We start from the raw sequence: 24,049 nt of genomic DNA, 5'->3' as shown, positions 1-24,049 counted from the left end.
CCTCTTTTTGTTATTGCTGTTACTTTATATACATATATTGTTCATATGCAAATTAAAAATATCCATGATTCATTTGTTAACTTGTATTAAGCTGATGTCCAGTAATATGATATACTGCTGCAAATCCTGTTGAGCCTGGTACAGAGACATTAAGAGAAAGAGGAACTGCAGTGATCGTGAGAGATAAGAGGAAATGAACAACACTTTGATATGACAGAGAAGCTATTTAAGGGCCACAAGACTAGCACAGGCACTCAAGGTTACATGTTAACATGCACACTATATACAAAACATATAAATCATTTAATATATATTCATATATTTGTCTATGACAGTTCAAAGGTACTTTACATTTTTACTGATATGTTGGAATGAAGACCAGAAGACTCCACAAAAAAGTGTCTCCAAGCTGGCCCAGGGGGACAATCATACAATATAACCTTTGGATATTTTACAAAAATGTATTCCTCATTTTCTGAATTACTATTTTTATTTATGCAGTAACTTAGAAGCAGGAATAATGAAGTTGGTAGTTCTTCTTTCATAGCTACTGCAGCACAAGGAGGAAGTGAAGTCCTTGTTAGCAGTGCTGTGACACAAACTGAAGGACATCAAACACATCACCCTTTGTTACGGAGTGACAGGAACATACAACACAGTTGATAACATAGAATAAACGCAGCCACCTGTGCCTTCCTTTTGCATGTACAAAGATGTGATGACAGAAATGTATTTGCTAAGAATCATCAACATTGAGCTATTCTAATAGTTTAATGGGCACTTCCCTCTTTTCAGGATGACTCGGAACATTTTGATGTGGCTTTTACCCATCAGCTCCCCTTCACTACCCCTGACACTGCAAACTGTATATTTACTATATACTGTACCTGCAGTGCTGCTGCTACTCTACTACTACTACATCCACTTCTACTACTACTGTTCCTAATCCAGTTTTGAGCCCATTTTAACATGTTCAGAACTGAATATGACTCTATACTACTGCTGTCGAATACTAATAATAATACATATACTATATAATAATACAGAGCAGTAATAACTATTTGCTTTGAGCGATGAAATACAATAACTCCTAACAGCTAACTGCTGCTCGTCTTGCATGCAGCATTGAACCACAGCAAGTGACTCTTTATCTGCAGTAGTCTAAATAATTAGAAAGAAGCCTCATCCTGTGTACAAATAACGTAAATATTGTTGTTTTTCACACACACACACACACACACACACACACACACACAGTCAAACACACACAACCAGCCACTATTTGTACTGAAAACTACCCTGCTCCCCAAATGAACAAAATTGTATGAATGATGGGAGAAACCAGACCTGTGTCACATGGAGATTAAAAAGGATGAGATGTGAAAATGATATTTTCAAAGAACAAGTGCAGAAAACAAGAACAGGAAGAGAGAAAAAAAACCCTGGCAAGGAAATGAGAATACAAAGGCAGAAGTGCAAGAGGTCGGCGTTATACAAAGTCACTGCCGAGGTGTGCAGGCAAGAATGACAGCAGTTTTGGCTGAATAGACTGCAGATGCACTTGCGACTGGCAGCAGGACACGATTAAAGTTTTGGAGAAGAAGCAGATTGTTAAAAAGCAAGTCAAACCTAGGATACTGACTCCAGCTTGATTATGGGGTGAGTACATTTCTAACAACAGTGATAATGTTAATTTCCTCAAAACTGTTATTCTCCCAAATCATTTAGAATGCTTCATGCATGAATAACTGAAACGCTGCAAAACAGAACTGCATCCTAACAACTCTTCATTTGACTTGCCAAACAAGTTCTTCGGTTTTGACTACTTTTCCTGCTGTATGCTCTCTGCGGCTTGTAGCAGGTGTTCTGTTTTTACAGCTGTCATATATGAAATAAAAATGTCAGAGCTGGAGTATCTGTATTAGCTGTTGACAAAGCATACTATTAAATCCAGAAAATTACTTTCAGAAGGCTGATTTTGAGAAGTTAGTTACAGGATTAACTGATGTAGTCCATATTAGGCAACATTTTACTGAGCATAGGAAGTGGTCGAAACATGACAACCGTTTTGGCAGGAAGTAGAGATTTCCCACAGGTGATAGACTTTGCAACATTAGAGTGAAAATAACACAAGTTCTTATAAGGTACAGAGAGTGAGTGTCTGAAGTACTGCTGCAAACATACCTCCATTTTCTATATCCTCACTTTTACCTGAAAACTTGAAATCTGAAAAAATAAATCAATACAAATATATGAAACACTTTCCACATGAGACAAAATCTGTCAAATGAATATAGATTGTGTGGGTTATGTAATGAATAATCCACAAAAAATATGAATGCATCTTTGTCTAATTATTTTATCAGAAAATCAATCAATCAGTCTTTATTTACGTAGCACCTTATTTATATAGCCAACAGTGGCTGAACCACTGTTAGTTGAATATAACTAACTACATATACTGAAGTTCCATACTTCAGAACAATCATGAGGCACCTTACTTTCAACTTTCATTTTCAGAGAGAAATATCTTTTTAACGTTTATTTGACAGCTATAGTCACTTCTCATGAAAACCATGTGATGATTTTTACGTTATGATGCATTCTTACACATGATACCACCCAAATATGTTTACATTGAAATTAAATTCAAAAGTTGTTGCTTTTATACACTATATGATTAATAATCATCAAATTATATATCATCATTTATCTATAATTTATGGCAGGCCCATGCTGCTTCATGAGTACTTTTACTTTGATACTTTAATCACACTTTACTTAAAATACTTTCTAATTTTTGCTTATGCATATTTTTGAATATAAGAATATAATATTTTTACATTGTGTTATTACTGCTTTTACTTAAGTAAAGGATCAGAATGCTTTTTCCTACCCAATGGTGTGTAACAGATACAACACAACAGTGATTCTATTGTATTCTGTAGATCCAGTTGTGAGTTTTCTTGTCAGGGCAGCAGAGCTTTGTAATACCTATTGACATTGTTCTATATGAGCCCCATATCCATACCAAAACCTTTTGCGATGCCTTGCTTTGAGGAACGTAAATGTGTTTTACTACAAAAATGCCTTTTCATTAAACAAATGAGGCCAAAGTTGTCAAACGTGAAATGCAGTCTCACCACAAGCAGCCGTACAGGAATGTTAATAAGCCTAAAACTGACAAGAAATATGAATAAATAGAGAATTCTGTAATTAGAGAAGTAAAAATGGCAACTAACACTGATCTAGTCAGTGGACATAGTTCATGCTGCCAATTTTTGGTACTTGACACTGCAATACTCATGCTGGTGTTTAGTGTGTCTGGAATAAAAAGATAAACTGTTGAGCATCGTCCAAGGCTCTATCTACTGATAGAGTTAATCTGTCATTTATCAGTCTATACCTGTATATTGAGCCTGTCCCAATACACACTGAAAGGCAGGACACACCAACGACAGCTGAGCAGAAATCTCACCTGTTACCAGAAACAGTAGTAAATACTCCCCACCGAAACTGAGGACTAAATATGGATATTCATCGACTTCACTGCACCTCACACTGCATAATTTTTTGGTTGACCTCCACTTCCTTGAACCATATGGTCTTTTCTGGTACTCTGCTGCAAGTAATCTCTCCCTCTGACAGTGAGACCAGCATCTGCCAGGTGAGGGCAACAGTCATGCTGTATGATGACTCCAGCAAGCGCTGGGTGCCGGCTGGATCTGACAATCCTTCCTTCAGCCGCGTCCAGATGTATCACAACCCCGCGGCCAATACCTTCAGAGTGGTGGGCCGCAAACTGCAAGCCGACCAGCAAGTACGAGACAAGTGTAGACGCACACACTCATTTTTGCAACATAAACATGTGCAGTAAAAACTCCAAATTCAAAATCACAACCTATTAGAAAGTTGGATTTAAAAAGGAAAAGTTTGTCCAACCTCTCTTTTGCTATCAGCTGATGATTTCCAGTCATCAGTTCATAATTTACAAGAAGCCAGCAGGCCTCTAATTCATGTAAGTGACCCTCTGTACTTTTAAGATCCCCTCCATGCATCTTTAACATACAAAAGATTGTACTATGGTAATTTAAAATCCGGAATTTATAGTTAAACAGTTAAACGCTTGGACAGCAGGTGTTTCCTTCACTCTGCTGACTTCACTGCGATGTCCGTCCCAGTGCATGTGCACCACTGATTTCCTGCATGCCATCATAAACCATCTGGTGAATTTTAGTTGCAGTGTGTTCTTAGGCTGTTGAATCAACTCACATGTGGCCTGTCTGCCTTTCGCATTTAATCCCATTAGATTTTACAGGCGCTCAAGACTTTATAAGATGTGCCCGCCAAACTCTCAAATCCTCTGCTCAGTCACTGTCGTGTTCATGCCAGGTGGTGATCAACTGTCCCATTATCAAAGGGATGAAGTACAATCAAGCCACAGCAAGCTTCCATCAGTGGCGGGATCATAAACAGGTGTGGGGGTTGAACTTTGGCAGCAAAGAGGATGCTGCTCTTTTTGCCAGCTCCATGGTGCATGCATTAGAGGCTACCAATGCATCGGCAAGCACAGGTAAGCACAGCAGTGGAAGAGGTGCTTCTGTGTTACTCATGCTGTGATCTTTCTATGGTAACAGAACATAAATCCATATTAAAGCTTGATTATGTCTTTTAAAAGTAACTACCTTAACCACTACTTGAAACAATAAATGCAACATATCTTTTTTCTCTTTGTTATAGTCCAGCTATGTCTAGCTATGTTAATTTTGCTATGTTATAATATATTAGCAAGAGCATCTCATTTGAAAACACATTGTCCATCCATTATTCAGCAACATCTTGAGTGTTCTTCTCAATTTAAAAAGGACACCAACTAGATGTGAGATAATGAGATGAATGTAAGTAAAGTCAAATATGCTCACAGAAAATGTACTATTATTATTCGCATCAAAAGTACTTGTTCACATATTTCATCAGCTTGATAACACCTGATACAATGTATTCTATGAATGCATAACCAAAATTAATGTGAGGCTACAGCTTAGGCTTGCATCTACTGCTTCCTTTTAGTTTAAATGGTCTGGACTCAGCAGAACACACTTGCCACTTAAAACAATTATGTTTGTGCTCAGGCCCAGCTCAGAATGGACCCTCTGCACAGGAGCTGGAACACCAGAGAAGGTACAGCTCTGCTGAATCATTGATTGCTGTCTTGATTTTTTTTTCAATTAAGTGTTTCAGAAAATGGAGACAAATGTAACCACAAGCCTAAGTTAATGTTCTCAGACATGTAATTTTTCAGCTTTACACATCTAAACTCTGAATTATTTGTTGATGATCAGACTCGAGCGTCAGAAGCAGGAGCAGCAGGAGAGAGACAGGCAGGCCTATGCTGCAGCATCAGCTCCCATTGCCCCTCCTGCCCCTCCTGCCCCTCCTGCTCCTCCTGCTCCTCCTGCTCCTCCTGCTCCTCCTGCTCCTCCAACCTCATCAGCTGCTCCACCGGTCCCAGCAGCACCCCCACCACCTCCAGGCCCACCGCCTTCCTCAGGACCATGCCCACCTGCACCTCCACCGCCTCCTCCTGGGGGTGCAATCCCACCTCCTCCACCCCCGCCACCTACTGGAGGTAGTGGAGGAGGGGGAAATGATCTGGCTGCAGCTCTGGCTGGAGCTAAACTGCGTAAAACAGTCAAGGTAATGTGCACTTCATCCTGTGTGTGCTCTAATGCAATCACCCTGGCACACTCTTGCCCTACTGTATGAGCCTGCATAAAACGATGTTTGGCACAAATGGTGGATGATTTTGGTGTCTGTGGACCACATTTCTGTGAATATAGTGACTGGAGATGTTTTTGTGTGTCCAGGATGAGGGAGAAGCACCAGCCCCCAAACCAGCATCCTCATCTGGTGGAGGTGGAGGAGGTAATCTAATGGGCGAAATGAGTGCCATCCTTGCAAGGAGGTAAGTTATTACCAGAGAGACATATAGGACAGATCTGTCTGTGCTGAACTGATGTTAGGGATTTCTTAATGTCTCTAATACAACTGTGTGAAACAGGAGGAAAGCTGCTGATAATCCTGCTGCAAAAAAGGAAGAACCTCGTAATGTAAGTATCCTGGCAGTGATTTCATAGTGACTGAATTTCCTCTCATCATTCTGTTATATTTTGGAAGGAGCAGTAAGATTTGAAATATGATAACTTTGGGATGTCTGTACATGACTGCAGGAGGACTCTGCCTCCTCAACATCAAAATACTCAGGATCAGGAGGTGAGTAATGTCACTTTCACGCCTCTGACAGGGCAGTAAAATAGCCGAGTCATTGGGTTTTCGCTTGATTAGGATCTTCTTGTCATCACACCACAGTACACAACACTGTGAGAAAGCAGTTTTCAATAGAACAAGAAAAGAAAACAGGCTCCTTAGTCAACAAAAAAGACAGAGGCTTCATTTTAGAATAACTTCATATAATAAAAATACTTCATATGTTTACAAATCTTCATTCTTTTCACCACAACATAGCATAGTATTAAGATTTTAAATATGTTTCAGGTTAAAACAGACACTAAAAACTAACGAAATGCACAATGTTATATCATGGCAAACACTGTTATAATACATGTGATCATATTTCACCAGAAATCAATGGAAAGCCCAAGGAAAAATCTGACACCATGCCAAGGTACAAGCATGAGCCATCAAACCATCACAAACCACATGACTGATCACACGCTACGTTTCACAGACACCATCATAACGCCACCTTCATCAACAGTCTCTTCTCTGATGTACATACAAATTAAAAAACCCAATCAGCAGTGGCCTTAAAGTATCTGCATGTTTTTGAAACAGGGCCAAATCTTTAACCAACAGTCAAATGGACTCCAGCTCAAGTCCCAGCTCCTCCACTCCTCCCTCAGTGTCCAGGTATCCCCCCCCCCGCTCTCTGTCCTGAGATGCTACGGCTCAGCGCTCTCTGCTTTACGCAGCGTACAGTATGCTGCTCCAGTGAATCATATTGCTGCTGCTTTTGTAGGTGATGCGCTCCCTTCAAATTAATCACTACAACAAATAAAGCACCTTCGGTGGTTTCTGTCTTAGCCTGTAATTATAGCAAGACACTGTCACAACTAGGTGACAGTGTCTTGCTATAATTGCCTACCGCCTTCTACCTCACTGCAACATGTTCTCATGACAGCGTCCTTAGTTACATTCCTGTTATTTCCTGTTGGCATGACAATAAACTGTTTGCTTGTGAAGTCTGAATATCGGAGCAGTAATAAGCATTGGCATTTACCCAAGTTAAGTGTTTCCATAATGTTTGGACTGTCCGTTTTGGTAGCGGTTAAATTATACTAGCTGAAGGAACTTTGCTCAGATGTCTTTATAAAGACTTGAGGAAGTGGTTGCTCTTACAGAAGCATTATCAGTGGAGGATGATTCATTTTCAAACATGGATTACTGTTTTCTGCCTGTTTGCTGCTTTTCTGTTTCACCCTTTCACCAATTTACTAATACCTATGAAGTGTTTTTGTTATTTCTGTCTGAAATCATTTATGCTGCTTCTCCTGTCCTGCTCGCTCTTGGAAAAGACCTCCTTGATGTCCAGAATTCTGTTTTGGCTAAGAGTAAATATGGGTGTTTTTATCTCAGGATGAAGGTGGTGAAAAAGAACTCAGATGGGGCAGGAAATTATGCTGATATGCAACAAATCAAACAGGTTGGTTTCTCCATCTGCATTTTAACATATAATGATACCCTGCAACTCAACAAAACAAAAACAAAACAATCGAAATACACATAATGTGCCACAGGAAATGTGACTTTTCTTTAAAATTCACAGAGATGCTACACAAAATGTTATCTTGTAAGAGTCTGTATGTGTTTCCCAATCTAATGTGATTTTGCACCACCAGGGAGTAATTAAGAGTTGAACAGACTGCAGATGCAAAGTAACACCTTTCTGTTCACAACGCAACATTGCATCATAAGATATCACATAGAGCTTTACTTTACTGGTTGGCTTTAATTATGATGTGGGATTTTTCAAGTAAGAACTTAAGGTGTATGTATTTTGTGTTTGAAGGAAATTATTGAAGAAGTGAAAAAAGAACTTCAAAAAATGAAGGACGAGATTATCAAAGGTGAGTTCTAACTTGTATGCCATCCGTTCATCCGTTGTCTTATGAAGTTAAGTAGTGCGTGGAACTATTCATATCCGAAGAAGAATTTTGTGTTATATCTGTTTATATATTAGTCTGTTTTTCTCTTCCAGTACTGATCCAGGAGCTGCAAAGTGCACAGTCAAGGGGTGAAGACTCCTAAAAGACAGAAAATGGAACAAGAGAACTGTGAACATATGTGAATGTTTTATCATGCAAGGTTCAGGGAATTTACATATTTTACTCAACAGAAACTGTTTTATCTTAATTAAGTCAAAATCTGAAATGTCATTGTATTTCTTTTATTTATCATTCTGTTTTCTGATACTGGCCTTTTGAGGCTCATATAGGTATTTAACAGTAACAAAAATCAATATATGGGCTGATATTCCCTTTTACATGAACACATGACATGCTCAAACATTTTAAATAAGAATGCCTCCATTTTTTAAAGAATTATGACAACAATATGTACTATACAGGACATATTACTGTGCAAAAATAAAATTAGCAGAGTTTTATGGTAACAGAGACACTTTCTCGAAAAAACCCTCAAACATATATCTAGCATTTCTGTACTACAATGACTCGTTACTCACACAGTCACAGGGCCGACACATAGAGAAAACCACTCACGCTCACACTAACACCTACGGGCAATTTAGAGTCTCAGATGGAACAGTCCTGGTTAAATGCATCCACCCAGGAACTTAAGAGGGACGAAAATGGAGGAAAATGGGGTATACATATTTTATAGGATCTGGAGAGACGCAATGGAAAAATGATCAGAAGGTAGTTCAAGAAACAAGTGTGTCCATCATTTCTAATTTTAATTTAGTAAATCAGTATTTTAATTTTTTTTAATGAACAGAGTCTTGTATATACCTTCTCAAGGTAACCAGCAGGAGGGATAGCACAATTATTATTTTTTTAGACCAAAGTCTAAAAGATCATGTCATTTCAATTGACCATCTTAAAACCTTGGGTGACACCATGAACACTGCATTTGGGTTGGGATGGCTTTTTTTCTTACCTCTTAGGCAGCACCTACTTGGTCACCACAAGTATTTACTCTTCTTCTAAAACTTGCATTACCTGTGGTGTACCGCAAGGTTCAATTTTTGGTCCAGTTTTATTTTCCATCTACATGCTCTCACTTGGTTGAATCATCAAAAGTCATAACATCTATGCACACAAGGACAAGGACAAGGACACTTCGACATTAGAGCTGGAGATCGACCTGACTGATTGATTCTGATTGATGGACGACCCACTCTACCTGTGAGCCACAGCCTCCCCTATGTCGTTATAACAGGACATCAGATTTCTCTAATTCCTGTTTGATTTAGAATTGTGTTTAACCCTTGTATGGTGTTCGGGTTTGTGGACCAGATTTAATCCGTTTTCATGTTCTTTATCAAAAGAAAAATTATACGATTAATCATTTTTTCAAACTCAGATTGATAAAAAAATGAAAACGGGTCCCACAGACCCGAACACCATTCAAGGGTTAAAATTTTACTGATCGCTCTTAAAGCAGGTATGGGTCCGGCTCTAAGCAACATAGAATGTAGACCCCATATGGACCTGATCGCAGCCTTAGAACCTTAGGTGGGGTACCTGCTGGCTATTCTAAAATCTAGATTAAAATCCAAGGGTGACCATCCAAAGGCATTTGTCAACAGGCTTTGGAATGACCTGCCAGAGAAGATAAGATTGGCAGAATCACTGACTTCTTTTGAACTTGAACTTTCTTTTTGACCTTTTAAAGACTCACTTTTACACAGCGTCGCCTTTTTATGACTTTGTATTGTTTTTTGTATTTTTATTTTCTATTTGATTATTGCTGCTTTTATTCTGTTTGTTTTCATTTATATTTGCATCTTTTTATATTCTATTGTCTTTTATCTATTCTGCCATCTGTATCTTTTTTCTTCCTGCCTTCTCTCTTCTGTTTTTTGTCTTCTTCTTCATCTTAATCTTCACTGTTTAGCATTCTGCTGTTATGTACTGTTCCCTATACAAATATGATTCTTATTATCATTATTGCTGTTGTTATTATCATTATTGTTGTTATTATTATTAGTAGTAGCAGTAGTAGTAGTAATAGTAGTAGTAGTAGTAGTAGTAATAGTAGTAGTAGTAGTAGTAGTAGTAGTAGTAGTAGTAGTAGTGGTAATAGTAGTAGTAGTAGCTTGTAATGAACAGTGTTGGAACCCACTGCAATACATGTGAGATGTTCTGATTGTGAGATGTTGCATGAACCTATATCCCCTGTAGGATTCCCATCCTGTTGAGCTCATTTCTGTACTGTCCACAGAAAAATAATTGCAGTGTTTAGTGTTTTTTGACATTGACAGGGTGTGCCCTGCTAATAAAACAACATCTTTTGTAAAATACTTCTGCTTCTTGGTTGCCTCTTTCAAAAGTTAGATGGTGGAGAAAGGGAGAAGGTGTTGACATATGGGGGTTAAGGTCACACTTGAGTCACTGAGTTACTGCACATGGGAGCAAGATTATACAGATAAATCTAATTTTAGACCAGTGTCAAACTGTATATAGCTCTGACATGTGCCCTAAAATACATTTTGTTGAAAGGCAAAGCTCAAAAAGTCTTACACCTTCAGTTGTAGTGTATTATAACTATTTAAATAAACGTGCCTCGTCCTACGTTTACTGGTGAAAATGATCTATAGCCACGGTCAATCTATCTCTGCTCAGAAATCACACTCACTTGAGACGAAGTTGCGCCGTCTTGCCTGCAGGCGGCGATGTGAGTCTAGCGAGCAGCGACCATACCGAGAAGAAGAGAGTCCATGGTGTTTTCCTGGGTGGATGGCCTGCACTGGATTTAGCCTGTCAAAACTGCATTGAAACGAGAGCAACGTGGGATAAAGTCAGTGAAATGTGCGTTGAATCTTGTTGTTATATCATTAAATGTAAAATAAATTGGATTACGAGATAATTTCAGGAGCCTGTGACTCATAGGTTATAAGAATACGTATTTGACTAACCTACCTCGCCATTAGCAAAGCTAACATACATCAGTAACCTACAAGAAGGCACATAACGTTAATCGCTAATGTGAGGCAGCGTTTACTATTAATAAACATTTCCAATGTATGGTAGTCGAGCATTCGTTATTAACGTTACGGTAACTTACTGTGGTAAACTCACTTTAGAGTAGCGAATGGAAAGTCTAAGTGTGTCTTGTTGGTTTTAAAACACTATTTTTAATGTTTAAAATGTGACAACTATCTCTGCATTACTTAGCAGTTAACGCTACTTCTACCTCAGCGTTAAGTTGCATGACACTTAACATTAAACTAGCTGAGTTACTAGAGATTCACAAATCTGTAATTGGTGTATTGGTGACTAAACCATAAAATAAATAGATGTGTCGTAGATCCGTTGTGAGATGTCGGTTGGCTTATTAAGTGAGCTAGATTTAATTTTCCTAACGTAAACTCCATGAACAGTTTGTTGAATTCGCCGTTGATTAATCGTTTTTAGCACAGAGCTAGCTAACCAACGTTACTGCTAACTAACGTTAAATGGCAGCTTAGCTGGCAGCCTAGCAAACAGCCAACAACAACAACGAAACAAGCTATAAATTAACTTAAAACTGCCATTTGCCTGGCAAATCAGAATAGTGAACCAGATCAACCAGACTTTCCAATACGTAAAAGTCTTCCTTATCTATAACTATCTCAAGCCATATATTTCCTATTAAGTGTATCGTTACTTCAATTGTAACGTTGACGTGCGTTAAAATGCAGCACTTCATCCTCCGGTAAAGTTAACGTTACTTCTGCCTGTCAGGGCCACATCACACACGAATGTGTAAAAGGGTAAAAGTACACGCTTTGCGCAATCTGTATAGAAATGTTGTGCAGTTTCTGCAGAGGTGTTTTTCTTAGTGTATCCTGTTCAGTTCTGCGAGTGATAATGATGGCTCCTGATATCCTCAACGGCTCAAATGTTCATTTTATCGGTGTTAACTGGTGAGCAATATGAGCCGATGTTCGTTAGTGTTGAATTCACAAGTGCTTTATTTTTATGTGTTGTATGTCGAAATGAATTGTGACTTTAAATAGACGTGAATTACTCTTCACACGTGCGGCTAATTTATGCAGATGAACCACAACGCCATTGTCTGTTTATGACTAGTTTATATGTAACGTTGCCTTTGGGGAGATGTTTGTCTATAGTAGAGGCCACTAGTAAACTCAAGTTTTCACCAGTAGATAACATTCACAATAACCTACTACAGTTGTGAGGATGTTTTAGTACTTGATTATAGAAAATGAATCAGCATTATTCTGTGTTACCCCCATCCTGCATGAAGATTTGCTGCTAATGTGTATTTTATAACATTTTAGATGGAGTACATTTGGCTTTTGCACTGTTGGTCAGACAAAACAAGACCTTTGTAGACCAGACTTTACTCTGGGCTTTGAGAACTAGTGATAGATATTTTTGATTATGCCTGTTTTAAACAACATCGCATAGTAATTGGTATAAAAAATAAGAGTCAGTTGCAACCCTACTATTTTATTTACATCATATAGCCCCCCCCTGTGACTTCATTGGGGGCATGTGCATAAATGAAAGTCTTCAAAAGTATTCAATTACATAATGATGAGCTCATGGCTGTAAAGGGAGCAGAGTACAGCCGGGCTTGTGTTTAACGTTGGCTCTTAGAAGGTCTCACAGGTAAAGTGCTTCTCTGCAGCTACTTGTTGAAATCAGACGAGCCATTACAGTAAATCAGAATGTTTTTTTATTCCATTTTAAAATATTTAAACTTACAACTAGTGACTATTTGTCTGGAAACAAGTGAATTGATTATAGCTTCTGTTACCACAGGTGACTGTCTAAATTCTGCCACTCTGTTAGATTGTCCTTTTGCTTTGAAGAGCCTGAAGATGGGCCTATTAACTTTGTACTGCTTGTTTCATTCAGCAGGTGCTGTTCAGATTTGATAACTGTGACTGAGACTTGAACGGGCCTAGAGAGAAATCCACTGTTCCCCTCCCCGACCTCCTGTTCCTGACCCTCTCTGAAACACATCTCTCACCATGAATGAAGTTAATGTAGTCAGGGAGGGCTGGCTCCACAAGAGAGGTAAGGAGCATGAGGATCAGTAATGTATTAACATGATTCACCGTGGAAGAAAAGCTCAGCACTACAAGTGTTATGACTGGAAACCCTTTGACACAACTTGGTCCACATCTAGATTTTTAACTCTAGATATCAATTAGAGTCAAAGGGGTCATCTCAAAATCCAGGTGATGTTCCCATTGATTGATTGTACTCAGCGTGGCATCTGTTTTTCTGACCCAGGTGAATACATTAAAACATGGAGACCCAGGTATTTTATCCTGAAGAGTGACGGCTCCTTCATTGGTTACAAAGAGAAGCCTGATCTGAATGACCAGAGTTCTCCACCACTTAACAACTTCTCAGTGGCAGGTCAGTCCAACACATGGTAAAACAAAACTCTACGCAATGGCCTTTCCTTGATAGCCCATGCTTCCTACTTCCTAAAACTATCAGTTGGATGTTTTTAGCTTCATACAATTCTGTTCCAAGTATTTAAATCTTCAGCTACCTCCAAACATCGATCTAAATGTATTTTTCACAGAGTGCCAGTTAATGAAGACTGAAAGACCCCGGCCCAACACATTTGTCATCCGCTGCCTTCAGTGGACCACTGTCATTGAACGCACCTTTCACGTGGACAGCAATGAGGAAAGGTAAGAGTTGTTATGATAAATATGATTATATTATAGCATATTATATTAAACAAGCTGCTAATTTTCCACCAAGCTTGTGGTAAAAACATTTTAAGTGACACCCTAATTGGCATTCAGTGGCCTCTGTGCGTGGCAGACTCTCCAAAACTTGGTGCATTTCTTTGATGGAATGCCTTGCATTTTCTGGGATTTTTTATTGCCTCTCAGAGAGGAGTGGATGCGGGCAATCCAGTCTGTGGCAAACAGCCTGAAGATGCGGGAACAAGAAGAGGAGGAGCCGATGGATATGTTCGGCTCACCCAGCGAAAGTAGCCTGGAGGAGATGGAGGTGGCTATGTCCAAGAGCCGCAACAAAGTGGTGAGACAATCATTTATTGGAGACGGAGAAGATACTGTGCTCAAGTTTGATCTGATCCAAAAGACTCTATTAAGGAAGCAGTATTTTGTAGGGCTGACGTCCTCTGATCAGTTGATCAGGGTGGTCAACATGCTCTCGCCTTACCAAAATTTCATTGGTCTAACAACCTCTCGTGTTAATTTGATAAGGAACTAAATCAGGAATGGACATGTTAAGGGACAATATAACATATAACATCACAGGGCCGGACGAGAGCATGCGTTCCTCTCCTGGTGGTGTTACACTGTCTGGCGTGACCAGTTTTCCTGAGTAGCAACCAGCATAAAGGCCTTGAGGCAGCTGTTACAGTGAGATTGTTCTAAAACCTACTGTATCCCATTGATATATTCAACAGTATTAATTGTGTTTAGTTCATTAAACCTGCAATAATGGACTTCTTTGGCCACTTGGGGGCAGCAGATAGTTTTGGACAGTAAAACTAAGATGCCTTGTTTTTTTTGTTTTTTTTGGGGGGTTTTTTTAGTTAGCTTTCAGCAACGACAACTCCGGTCAAGTTACAACAGCATGCCTATGGCTAAGACTGGGAGCCAGTGAACCCTGGTCGACCCCATTCATTTCGTCAATTCGTGGTTATTTAGAGGAGCAATGTGTAAAGACGTTCCTCTTGCTCTAAATAAATAAGGAGTCAGCATCTAACATGCACCTCCCACCCTCCACCTCCCCTAATAAACTTAAAATGTTCTCATAAATGTATAGCCACTGCCTCCTCTCATTCAAGGGTCACTTATTTGTCATTCTACAACATACATAGAACATATTGTACACAGATAATTTAATTTAGAAAAGAATAGGATCAAATAGAAAAAGAACATAGTAATGTAGTTATGTACACAAAAGCATGGTATTTCTCAATGGCTGTGAATTAATCTCTGAAGAATAGACTTCTGTTTTTTTAGTTTAGATGTACATTTTAAAATATATAATAAAGATAATAAGAACCTGAAATGAACCTAATGAATTCTCATGCTTAAGTCATGTGTACATTTCAGACAATGAATGACTTTGAGTACCTGAAGCTGCTTGGGAAGGGGACATTTGGGAAGGTGATTCTGGTCAAAGAGAAGTCCACCGGAGTACATTATGCCATGAAAATACTGCGTAAAGAGGTCATCATAGCCAAGGTAAGAGTTACACAGTTACAGTAATCACTCATCTTCCAGTTGACTGCTGCAAAGTACTTTGTACCTCCATAACTTCATACCACCGATGCTGCTAAGTGTGTGTGAGAAGTGCCTGGAAATGAGCATTTACAGTAAGTTCATTATTTACCATGACCACATTATCTCCCTAACTTTACCCAAGTTGTTTTTGTTGCCCTATCCATTGCTTTATTTCTTTCTTTATATAAAAACATTTATTCTCAAACTGCTGTCTTATAAAGTCATGCTGCTCACATTCCTCCATCTTGACATTGTGACATTCATTGTCAGTTTATCCTTGTACGTACAGTTGGCTGTCTTCAGATTAAAGATGATTTCAAGCAAGATAGCCACCATCCTGATGTCTCCTGCCCTTAATATTTTGTTTTGCATTTTCACAATAATTTTTTTGTTGGCAGGATGAGGTGGCCCACACAGTTACAGAGAGCAGAGTGTTACAGAACACACGACACCCCTTCCTCACGGTGAGAACACTTACAGATGACCCAGATGATAGTAGAGCTGTGCAGGAGCTCTGCTGGTCAATGCAGAACTTTCTCAGATAGAGCAGCCAGCACTCACTTTCTCTTTTTGAACCAAATGGTCCTCAGGTCAGTCTGAAAGCTCTCAGTGCTGAGCTCCTATTGGATGATTTCTCCATACACTTGGTTCTCCACTGATAGTACTTATCAGCATGAGTAGTGTGTTGTTCACACACACTATCTTTTAGCCACACTAGCAGTATCTGTAAGAATGTCAGTGTGAGTGGTTATTGATCCTCTGACTTTTCAGAGCTACCATCTGGTTAAAATGTTAGTGTGTGTTAGTGTTAGTGTGTGAATGTTAGCAGGCTAACATTTGGCTAAACATCACAGGTGATCTTTGTCATGTGTGCACGTTAGCATGCTGGCGGTACAGCCTCACGGACCCAGCCTGCACACTCTTTGTCTCGACTCATAACTGTTGTGTACGGTATTTGTATTTACATTCTTGCTAAAAAAAAAAATTTCAAACTAAATGCACATATACTTTAGTTATGTGCCTATGGTTCCTGCTAATTATCTATAGATGTTTTTCTCCTAAAAACTCTTCAACATAATTACATACCCCTTTTTTTACATCACCTTTCTCTATTTCAGTTTCAGGTACTTGACTCTGAGACCAAATTAGCTCTGTAAAACATAATTGGCTGTCATGCTGTTTTCCTGTGTTGCTCTGTGTACAGTGATCAAGTCAGACATACTGAATATTTTTTCTGAGATCAGCGGCCCTTTTAAAGGACATTCATCACACTTGACCACGTGCCTCTTCTCATGCACATGATTGTTTTCCCCACCTGATTGTAAACACATAGGATGGAATAGTGTAATTCATGCAGAGATTCACCATTACCTCTAATATGATTATTTTCTCCTTCAGACACTGAAATATGCCTTCCAAACCCATGATCGCCTATGTTTTGTAATGGAATATGCCAACGGAGGCGAGGTGAGACCTTACATACATGTCACAGTCTCATGGAGATACTAATGTCACTTGCCTTGCACACTCAAACCGATCTTCTCTAACATTTAAGCATCTTCCTCTTTCAGCTCTTCTTCCACCTGTCACGGGAGCGAGTGTTCACAGAAGACCGGGCGCGCTTCTACGGTGCTGAGATTGTATCTGCGCTCGAGTATCTTCATTCACGTGACGTTGTTTACCGTGATCTGAAGGTGAGTGCTCGTAATATCCATCAGTGCTGGCATATACAACATCCCTTGCAAGGTCTAAATCATGACTTTAGAGAATATGTTGAGATTAATTCGAACTTTTACCAGGGCACGTTTATCTGTTGAATGAAGAAGACATCTTCAGATGAATAGAACTGAAGCATTAAGAGGTATTTAGTAGCAGCTCAAGGCCAGCTTGTCTGTTTGTCATTGTAGTGCCTACATGCTACATGCACACACTTACTGTATGTATAAATTACTTAGTTAGTTACTTATATTTATATTCATGTATATGCACTCAAATAATTAAATTTAGAATAGAATAAAATTAAATAAAACTGTCAACCATTATAATTGCATACATATATGCATATCCATAACTTAGTTAATCCTTATGAAAATTATTCTTAAATTGTTCAATTCAGATGTTCTATGATAATGAGCAGTAACATAAAACTTATTTGTTGCCTCATATATAGTTGAATAATACCGCTCAATAAGTAACCTATAATTACTGTTGAAATTAAAGTTAATGATTACTAAGCAGAAGTTGTTTCCATTCACATGGAATTTTGTAAGGAGAACACAGTAATCTAAAACTCTGTGAGAGTGCAGACGGAGAGTTAGGATTCCTCATAGAAGAGCTCAGCCACTGTATTGATGTAGTGTGATGAGGTATTTAGGCTCTACTCTCTCTCTCTCTTTTTTGTCCAATGGTCAAAAGTCTGCAACATGCATGAATATCCAGTGAATGTTCAGCAGACAGTGAGAGCCTGTAGAGATATGAACACACTGACAAATATGATTTTGTATGTCCACCCCTTAAGAACAGCGACATGAGTGTACTCCAGCACCCACTGTTTCTATAGGAGTGTAATCCTTTCTGTACACTGTTGACATAGTCTCCATCATTGTGTCATCGTTGTTATATTTATTAATATGTCACAGTGCAAACTAATACTCAGACTTCAGAGAGACTCGTCTGTTGCAATAAGCTGACTAGAGCTTAAGTTTACACAATGTCAAGTAGAATTCATTTACAGTGACTTCAGGGTAAATTAAGAGTTTTCTTCCACCTAAAAAGTGTTGCTTACTAAGCAGCCATGTCAAAGTGCACAACTCTGTTCTGTCCAGCAGAAAATGCTTGCCTTCTGGAGCAATTCAGCACTTAATTTTACTGGGAAAGTTCAGTGAAGAGTGTGGCCATAAAACACTTTATGAGATCTCAGCACAGCTGAGCTGAGCTGCTGTGGCTTCTGAATGTGGCTCAGTGCTACTGCCAACTCATCAGTCCGTCAGGATAGTGTCCCTTCACAGATGAAAATGGCCAACGATGGCATATATTTCCAACAGGTTACTGTGCTTTCAAACAACATTGTTAGCATATCACAAAGCCATGTTTTCTCTTTGGTCCCACTGGTCAGCATGTGTCACTGATTGGTACCATGGAATAGTGGAATAGTATTAGTTCTGAGTCAGCTTGAGAGTAGGATGGCTTTTTAGGATTAAAATAAGTCAGTCTTTATTTATGAGACTACACTGCAGACCAGTCAAAATGATCTTGAAAGAGGCTCCAGAAACTAAGCGGCAGTAGCAAGTCTCAGTAATGGTCAAGGAACACTCGGCTACTGAGTATTGATTAGTGACCTAATCCATGGTTCCATTATGCTCATTTGATAAAGATCTGATGAATTAGAAGTCATTATATTCATGATCATAGTACTCTGGGCTCATCTGTGTTATTTTACTCTCTTTCAGCTGGAGAATCTGATGCTGGACAAAGATGGCCACATCAAAATCACTGACTTTGGTCTTTGTAAGGAGGGTATTACCCCTGATGCTACCATGAAAACCTTTTGTGGAACTCCCGAATATTTGGCACCTGAGGTATTTGCCGAGCGTCTGCTGCTGTCACACTGAAGCAAATCTGAATTTGCTACCCACATTTTCTACACACATTACAGACAGCTGTCATTGCTGAGACACTGATGTGATAAAAATGGTGCAAGTGAACAGATTAGGTGCAGGCCAGTGCCTATATTTGTTAAGCGTTTAGGATTTCCTTACAGGAAACATTCTGCAAGTTAAACTGCAACTGAAACTTTTTGCTCCTGCTCCTTGCATGTAGCATGTTCTCACGTGAGAGAAAGAAACATCACAGTTAAGAGTGATAAGCAATGATTCTTAAGTTTTCCAGTATGCAGACATCACAGTTAAAATAATGGCAGGCTGACCTAGATGGAGTTGATGTAAGTAAAATTAAATGAAACCCAGATAATTTGCCACTTGTGGAGCAATTTGCAGACAGTGGCTGAAAATATAAATTACACCCACACGACAGTTCATTTTGTGTTGTTGAGCAAGTTTCAACTTTTTGTTTGCCATAAGAAATCCAGTTAAATATGGATGTGCCTAACCCATAATAATTTATATACAAGAAAATGCTTAATTGTATCTACACTGAGATTTTTGGGCAAGTTCAGGCTGACTTTCTTCCCAGAGATGTTTTGATGATTGTATTAAGCAGAATTAGAAGATAAATGAAAAATAAGAGTATGTAGAATAAGTGGTGAATCCACGTACTGACCAGGCTTGAATACCTAATGCATAAGAGCAACGTCCAGCTATCAATGTGGTTATCACATGTTCATACAGTCGCCTAGTCAGGACAAATAGAACTTAATGTGCTGAATGGCAACCATAGAATTAGCCTTATTTTCCTTGCTGTTGAACTGTCCTGTCAGAGGAGTCAGAGGTCCAGAACTGTTTCCTATCTGGGTTCACGTTCCTTTGTGCCCAGATGAACTGCAGTTTTCAGCTGTAAATTCTCCCACTCAGTCTTCAGAAACTGTTTGACAACTGATTCGGTCTCTTTTTGTTATCTTAGTTTTAGCAGTGACAGGAAAACCACATTCACACACTCTGATACTTAAGCATGTTAGACACCTGCTGACATCAGTGGTGAATGAATTCTTCTTGGCTCTAAAAAAAAACAAGATGCAACGGCCATGAAACCAAGATGGTGACGCCCATGAAGCTAAACTAGAGGCCTCATAACAGCAGTCCACAAACCAATGCGTGTCGTCACGGTGGTTACATCCTCTTGTTATACACAGTCTGTGGTCACTTCTTAATGCTGTTGTTGAGAAATCTTAATCGGGTAAACGTCTCCTTGACAGGTCCTAGAGGATAATGACTACGGCCGGGCAGTGGACTGGTGGGGCTTGGGTGTCGTCATGTATGAGATGATGTGCGGCCGTCTGCCTTTCTACAACCAAGACCACGAACGTTTGTTTGAGCTCATCCTTATGGAGGAGATCCGCTTCCCCAGGAACCTGTCACCCGAGGCCAAGTCACTGCTGGCCGGCCTGCTCAAGAAGGACCCCAAACAGAGGTAACCGAGCAGACTGATCATGAGTGTGTATTCCTTTTGGAAATACCTACTTAATTCTTACATGATCTCGTTTGGACTGACAGGTTAGGTGGAGGTCCCAATGATGCCAAAGATGTAATGAGTCACAAATTTTTCATCACCATCAACTGGCAGGATGTGGTAGAGAGGAAGGTAAGACATCCTGCAGCTAGAGGAAGTCAAACTGAGTTTTGCTTGTTTTCTCACAGAAACAAAGCATCCCTGTGGCTGGCTGCTGAGTCAGCCTTCACATCTGTGGCTTCTGACAGGCTTTAGAAATCATCAAGTCTGGCCCTTGATTGCTTATGGATTAAATGCTTATATATAGAAAGATGCTGTCAGGATTGGACTGTGCTGCTGGTAATGTAAGGGACTGAAAAACATAGCAGATGTCAAGTGGCTATGAATTTACTTTGGACAGATATCTGGCTCTTTTTTTAACTGGTGATCAGTATTGAGTGAGCTGTTATTGCTGGTTATTGTTTATGCCAACTGATGGTGGCAGTATTTCATGAAAACCTACACAAAGGAATGGATATGTTTATAGCATAATGTCTAATGTATTTCTTGATGTGACTAAGAGAGCTTATATATTAGCTTTTACTAAGTGCGTGTTTGCATGCCATGACCCTGAGTGTCCTGCATTCCTAAGTCTTGGCTGGATTCAGCAGTCTCCCAACAAAAAGCAATGCTGTCCACTATTACCCACAGCCATCTTAATATCAACAACATAGTGAGTCCATTCAGAGGAGCCATATTTAGTTCTGTTTATGTTTGAAAGTGAAAGGTTTTCAGGAACGTAGGTCAGCGTCAGTGAGGAATGTTTTGGCACCGATCTACCCACTGGTGGATATATTTTTAATACTTCACGAAGTACACAGGCAGAATGTGAACAGCAGATCCATGCTCAGTATGTTTCTGATCGAATGACCAGTTTACTCGTGTTCTCCCTTTCCTGCATCAGCTCACCCCACTCTTCAGACCACAGGTGACATCAGAGGTAGACACTCGGTACTTTGATGATGAGTTCACAGCACAAACCATCACACTCACTCCTCCAGACAAGTGTAAGTCAGCTGAGGACACTGCCTGATCCACCATCATGGTCTGATTTCATGGCTGGAAGGTGACAACTGACTTCTGCTGTCTTGTTCTTACAGATAACAGTCTGGACTGTGAAGACCCCAGCCAGCAAGCACATTTCCCCCAGTTCTCCTATTCTGCTAGCATAAGAGAGTGATTCCTTTTCTGGCCCACACACACACAGAAAAACACATGAGGCAGAGACACCATGGCCACGTCCCCTACAGCTATACAAGGACCAGAAACTCAATCTTTACTGAGGCTTTGGTCCTGTCAGGATTTAAGTGCCTTGGCTGGCCGCCAAATTTTTCTATCGTCCACACTAAGGTCAGAGCCTCGCCACACTGGCTGTACTGTATCAAACTGGACTTGAGTACCTCACATAGTCATCAGCACAACTCAACAACACAATCAGGACTCTGTAGCACCTCTGGATGCTTAGAAACAACTGCTGCTGCTTTTTCAGACTGGATACCGCCACTCATTTTTAACACTTGCCTTTTTCTGTTCTTACGAGAAGCAATACAATTCCTTCATGACATTTCTAAGTGCTCTTCTTCAGAACTAGCTGTTACCATTGGCGATAGGCAGGTTTCTATATGAGGGAGGAAGAAGCAAGGCAGTTTGCTGGGTGTTTTTTCTGTAAGGTGTGTGTGTGGATTTTTGTTTTTGTTTTGTTTGTTTTTTTTTTGAGAAATCGGGGGCATCAAATCCAAACTGTATCATCATCAGTTTAGTGTGTCTACGAGAGCATGCGGATGTGTGTGTCTTAATAAAACGCTTGCCCCAGTATGCATCCGGAACAGCGGATGAATTGCTAACATGATGATCAAAGTGTCTCTGCGGAGAAAAGCTTTAACAAAGCTTTGAAACGTGAGGCATCAGAGAACGAGGCTGTCCTGTTTAAACTGTATGCAATGACAACAAACACAAACCAAATCACATGTTTGTTGGTTTGCTCTCATCTCAGAATGTGATCTTTGTGAAGAGATCCGTCAAGTGTGACACAGCAATTAATGGGATTTAGGAATACCTAATGTGCAAGGTGTATATGTTATTATTGAAGATGAGCTTTTTTTAATTCTAACACATTTTTGATCTCTCTTGATCAGCAAAATACACTCAGCCATGTGATTTAAGAGGTTTGATAAGCACTTAGTGATTTAAAGCAGACCTCATTTTATTCAGATGGGCATGTTCATATGTAGCTGAAAGCTTCCTGGATTGCTGTCAGCGCTCATTATTTTTGAACACCTCACTAAAATGTGTCCATTGCACAGAGGGTAAAAAAAAGCTCTGAGATACCAAACGTTGGTAGACACCGTCCAGTCAAACTCCTAATCCTGTTGACGTCTCTTGTGATCAGTCTCTGATTAACATTAGGCCAGTGTTGGATTAGTTAAATTCAACGAAGTTCTTGTATAGCTACTTGTGTTTAAGCTACATGTAACATCTGAGAACTTTGCCTTTATGTTTTTTTTGTTTAATGAGAAAAAAATGTGGAAATACTCAAAAGTGAAGTGTTCATTGCTCTGTGAGGGAACCCGCTCCTACCTTGTGTCAATCTCTGTTAACATTCAGAGCTCCTTCTCTAATGTGTCCAGCTCTCTTATACCTGTACGATATAACTGATCTTTGTGGCCTCTCTATGAAAGAAGCCTTTTTCTTCACGTCATGACTCACCATCTTATACTTCGTCTGTCCCAGACTTGACTTGTCTGAAGTTGTGGCTGACAGCTAACATGTTTTAGTATCCTCCTAGCAATCATGCATCTGTCTTGGTAAATCTTGCTTTTCCAGTGTTGAATGTGCCATTAGATTTCATTGGACTTGTCCTAGCTGGAGAGCTATGGAATCATCCAGGGAGCTGTGAACATCACGAACATGGTCCATTGTGAGATTTTGTATCAAGTGCAATTGTGACCTGCAAGGATGTCTTTTTTTTAATTTTTTTTTTTTATTGTTTTGCATTCTTCCCATCTATTATTGATTGCTGCACAGCATCCAGTAGTAACCAGGGGCACCGTTAAGATTTGCAGTCCTGGTTAATCATCTTTGCAGTGCTATACTGTACATGAACATACACGACCTTGTATTGGTGCTTCACTGTTAAGTCACTGGTAATAAACAAAGAGCTGTCGCACACAGTGTGCCCAGTGTCCCGTTGCTCACAGAGCTCTCTGCCACATATGCTGTTTTCAAATCATTTCCGTTATTTCTGTTTTTGTCTGGTTTACGTTCTCCACTCGCTGTTTTCCTCATTTTTCCTGTGCCCTGAATCTCCTTCAACGATGGACTCAAATTAAGCAAATTTATAATGGTTGAAAGAAATGTATGTTTTCAGTGACATTATTCTGCTCA

General features: G+C 39.6%; 2 protein-coding genes across 6 annotated transcripts; both read left to right on the top strand.

The window, feature by feature from the left end:
- The first annotated feature begins 1,510 nt into the window (after positions 1 to 1,510).
- On the top strand, positions 1,511 to 10,564 carry LOC139213484 (vasodilator-stimulated phosphoprotein-like). 2 transcript variants are annotated; one of them, XM_070844191.1, is made up of 13 exons: positions 1,511 to 1,659; positions 3,649 to 3,820; positions 4,393 to 4,573; positions 5,133 to 5,181; positions 5,343 to 5,697; positions 5,868 to 5,965; positions 6,062 to 6,110; positions 6,231 to 6,273; positions 6,643 to 6,685; positions 6,877 to 6,930; positions 7,657 to 7,723; positions 8,090 to 8,147; positions 8,279 to 10,564. In XM_070844191.1, the coding sequence occupies exons 1-13, from the start codon at positions 1,655 to 1,657 to the stop codon at positions 8,326 to 8,328; spliced, it is 1,224 nt and encodes a 407-aa protein (XP_070700292.1). In that variant the 5' UTR covers positions 1,511 to 1,654; the 3' UTR covers positions 8,329 to 10,564. The 2 variants fall into 2 exon arrangements, with proteins under 2 accessions (XP_070700292.1, XP_070700291.1); XM_070844190.1 differs by having other exon boundaries at positions 6,856 to 6,930.
- Positions 10,565 to 10,965: 401 nt separating this feature from the next.
- Positions 10,966 to 23,833, top strand: LOC139213539 (RAC-beta serine/threonine-protein kinase-like). 4 transcript variants are annotated; one of them, XM_070844255.1, is made up of 14 exons: positions 10,966 to 11,072; positions 13,131 to 13,292; positions 13,512 to 13,640; positions 13,813 to 13,924; positions 14,132 to 14,282; positions 15,332 to 15,463; positions 15,901 to 15,966; positions 16,901 to 16,969; positions 17,074 to 17,196; positions 18,952 to 19,080; positions 20,373 to 20,587; positions 20,671 to 20,758; positions 21,570 to 21,672; positions 21,766 to 23,833. In XM_070844255.1, the coding sequence occupies exons 2-14, from the start codon at positions 13,247 to 13,249 to the stop codon at positions 21,843 to 21,845; spliced, it is 1,443 nt and encodes a 480-aa protein (XP_070700356.1). In that variant the 5' UTR covers positions 10,966 to 11,072; positions 13,131 to 13,246; the 3' UTR covers positions 21,846 to 23,833. The 4 variants fall into 4 exon arrangements, with proteins under 4 accessions (XP_070700356.1, XP_070700359.1, XP_070700357.1 ...); XM_070844256.1 differs by having other exon boundaries at positions 10,969 to 11,072; positions 13,134 to 13,292; XM_070844257.1 differs by having other exon boundaries at positions 10,987 to 11,061.
- The last annotated feature ends 216 nt before the right edge of the window (positions 23,834 to 24,049 follow it).

The sequence above is a fragment of the Pempheris klunzingeri genome, chromosome 14 (genome assembly GCF_042242105.1).
Source record: "Pempheris klunzingeri isolate RE-2024b chromosome 14, fPemKlu1.hap1, whole genome shotgun sequence".
Taxonomy (NCBI): domain Eukaryota; kingdom Metazoa; phylum Chordata; class Actinopteri; order Acropomatiformes; family Pempheridae; genus Pempheris; species Pempheris klunzingeri.
The sequence above is the reverse complement of the archived record's forward strand: the minus strand, read 5'-3'. Positions and strand labels throughout refer to the sequence as shown.

Coding starts and splice junctions, on each gene's coding strand:
- LOC139213484 (XM_070844190.1), top strand. Junction 4,574..5,132: donor CAATGCATCGGCAAGCACAG/GTAAGCACAGCA, acceptor GTTTGTGCTCAG/GCCCAGCTCAGAATGGACCC. Junction 6,111..6,230: donor AAAAGGAAGAACCTCGTAAT/GTAAGTATCCTG, acceptor ACATGACTGCAG/GAGGACTCTGCCTCCTCAAC.
- LOC139213539 (XM_070844255.1), top strand. CDS start 13,247: ATGAATGAAGTTAATGTAGTCAGGGAGGGCTGGCTCCACAAGAGAG. Junction 15,967..16,900: donor CACGACACCCCTTCCTCACG/GTGAGAACACTT, acceptor TTTCTCCTTCAG/ACACTGAAATATGCCTTCCA. Junction 19,081..20,372: donor CCGAATATTTGGCACCTGAG/GTATTTGCCGAG, acceptor TCTCCTTGACAG/GTCCTAGAGGATAATGACTA.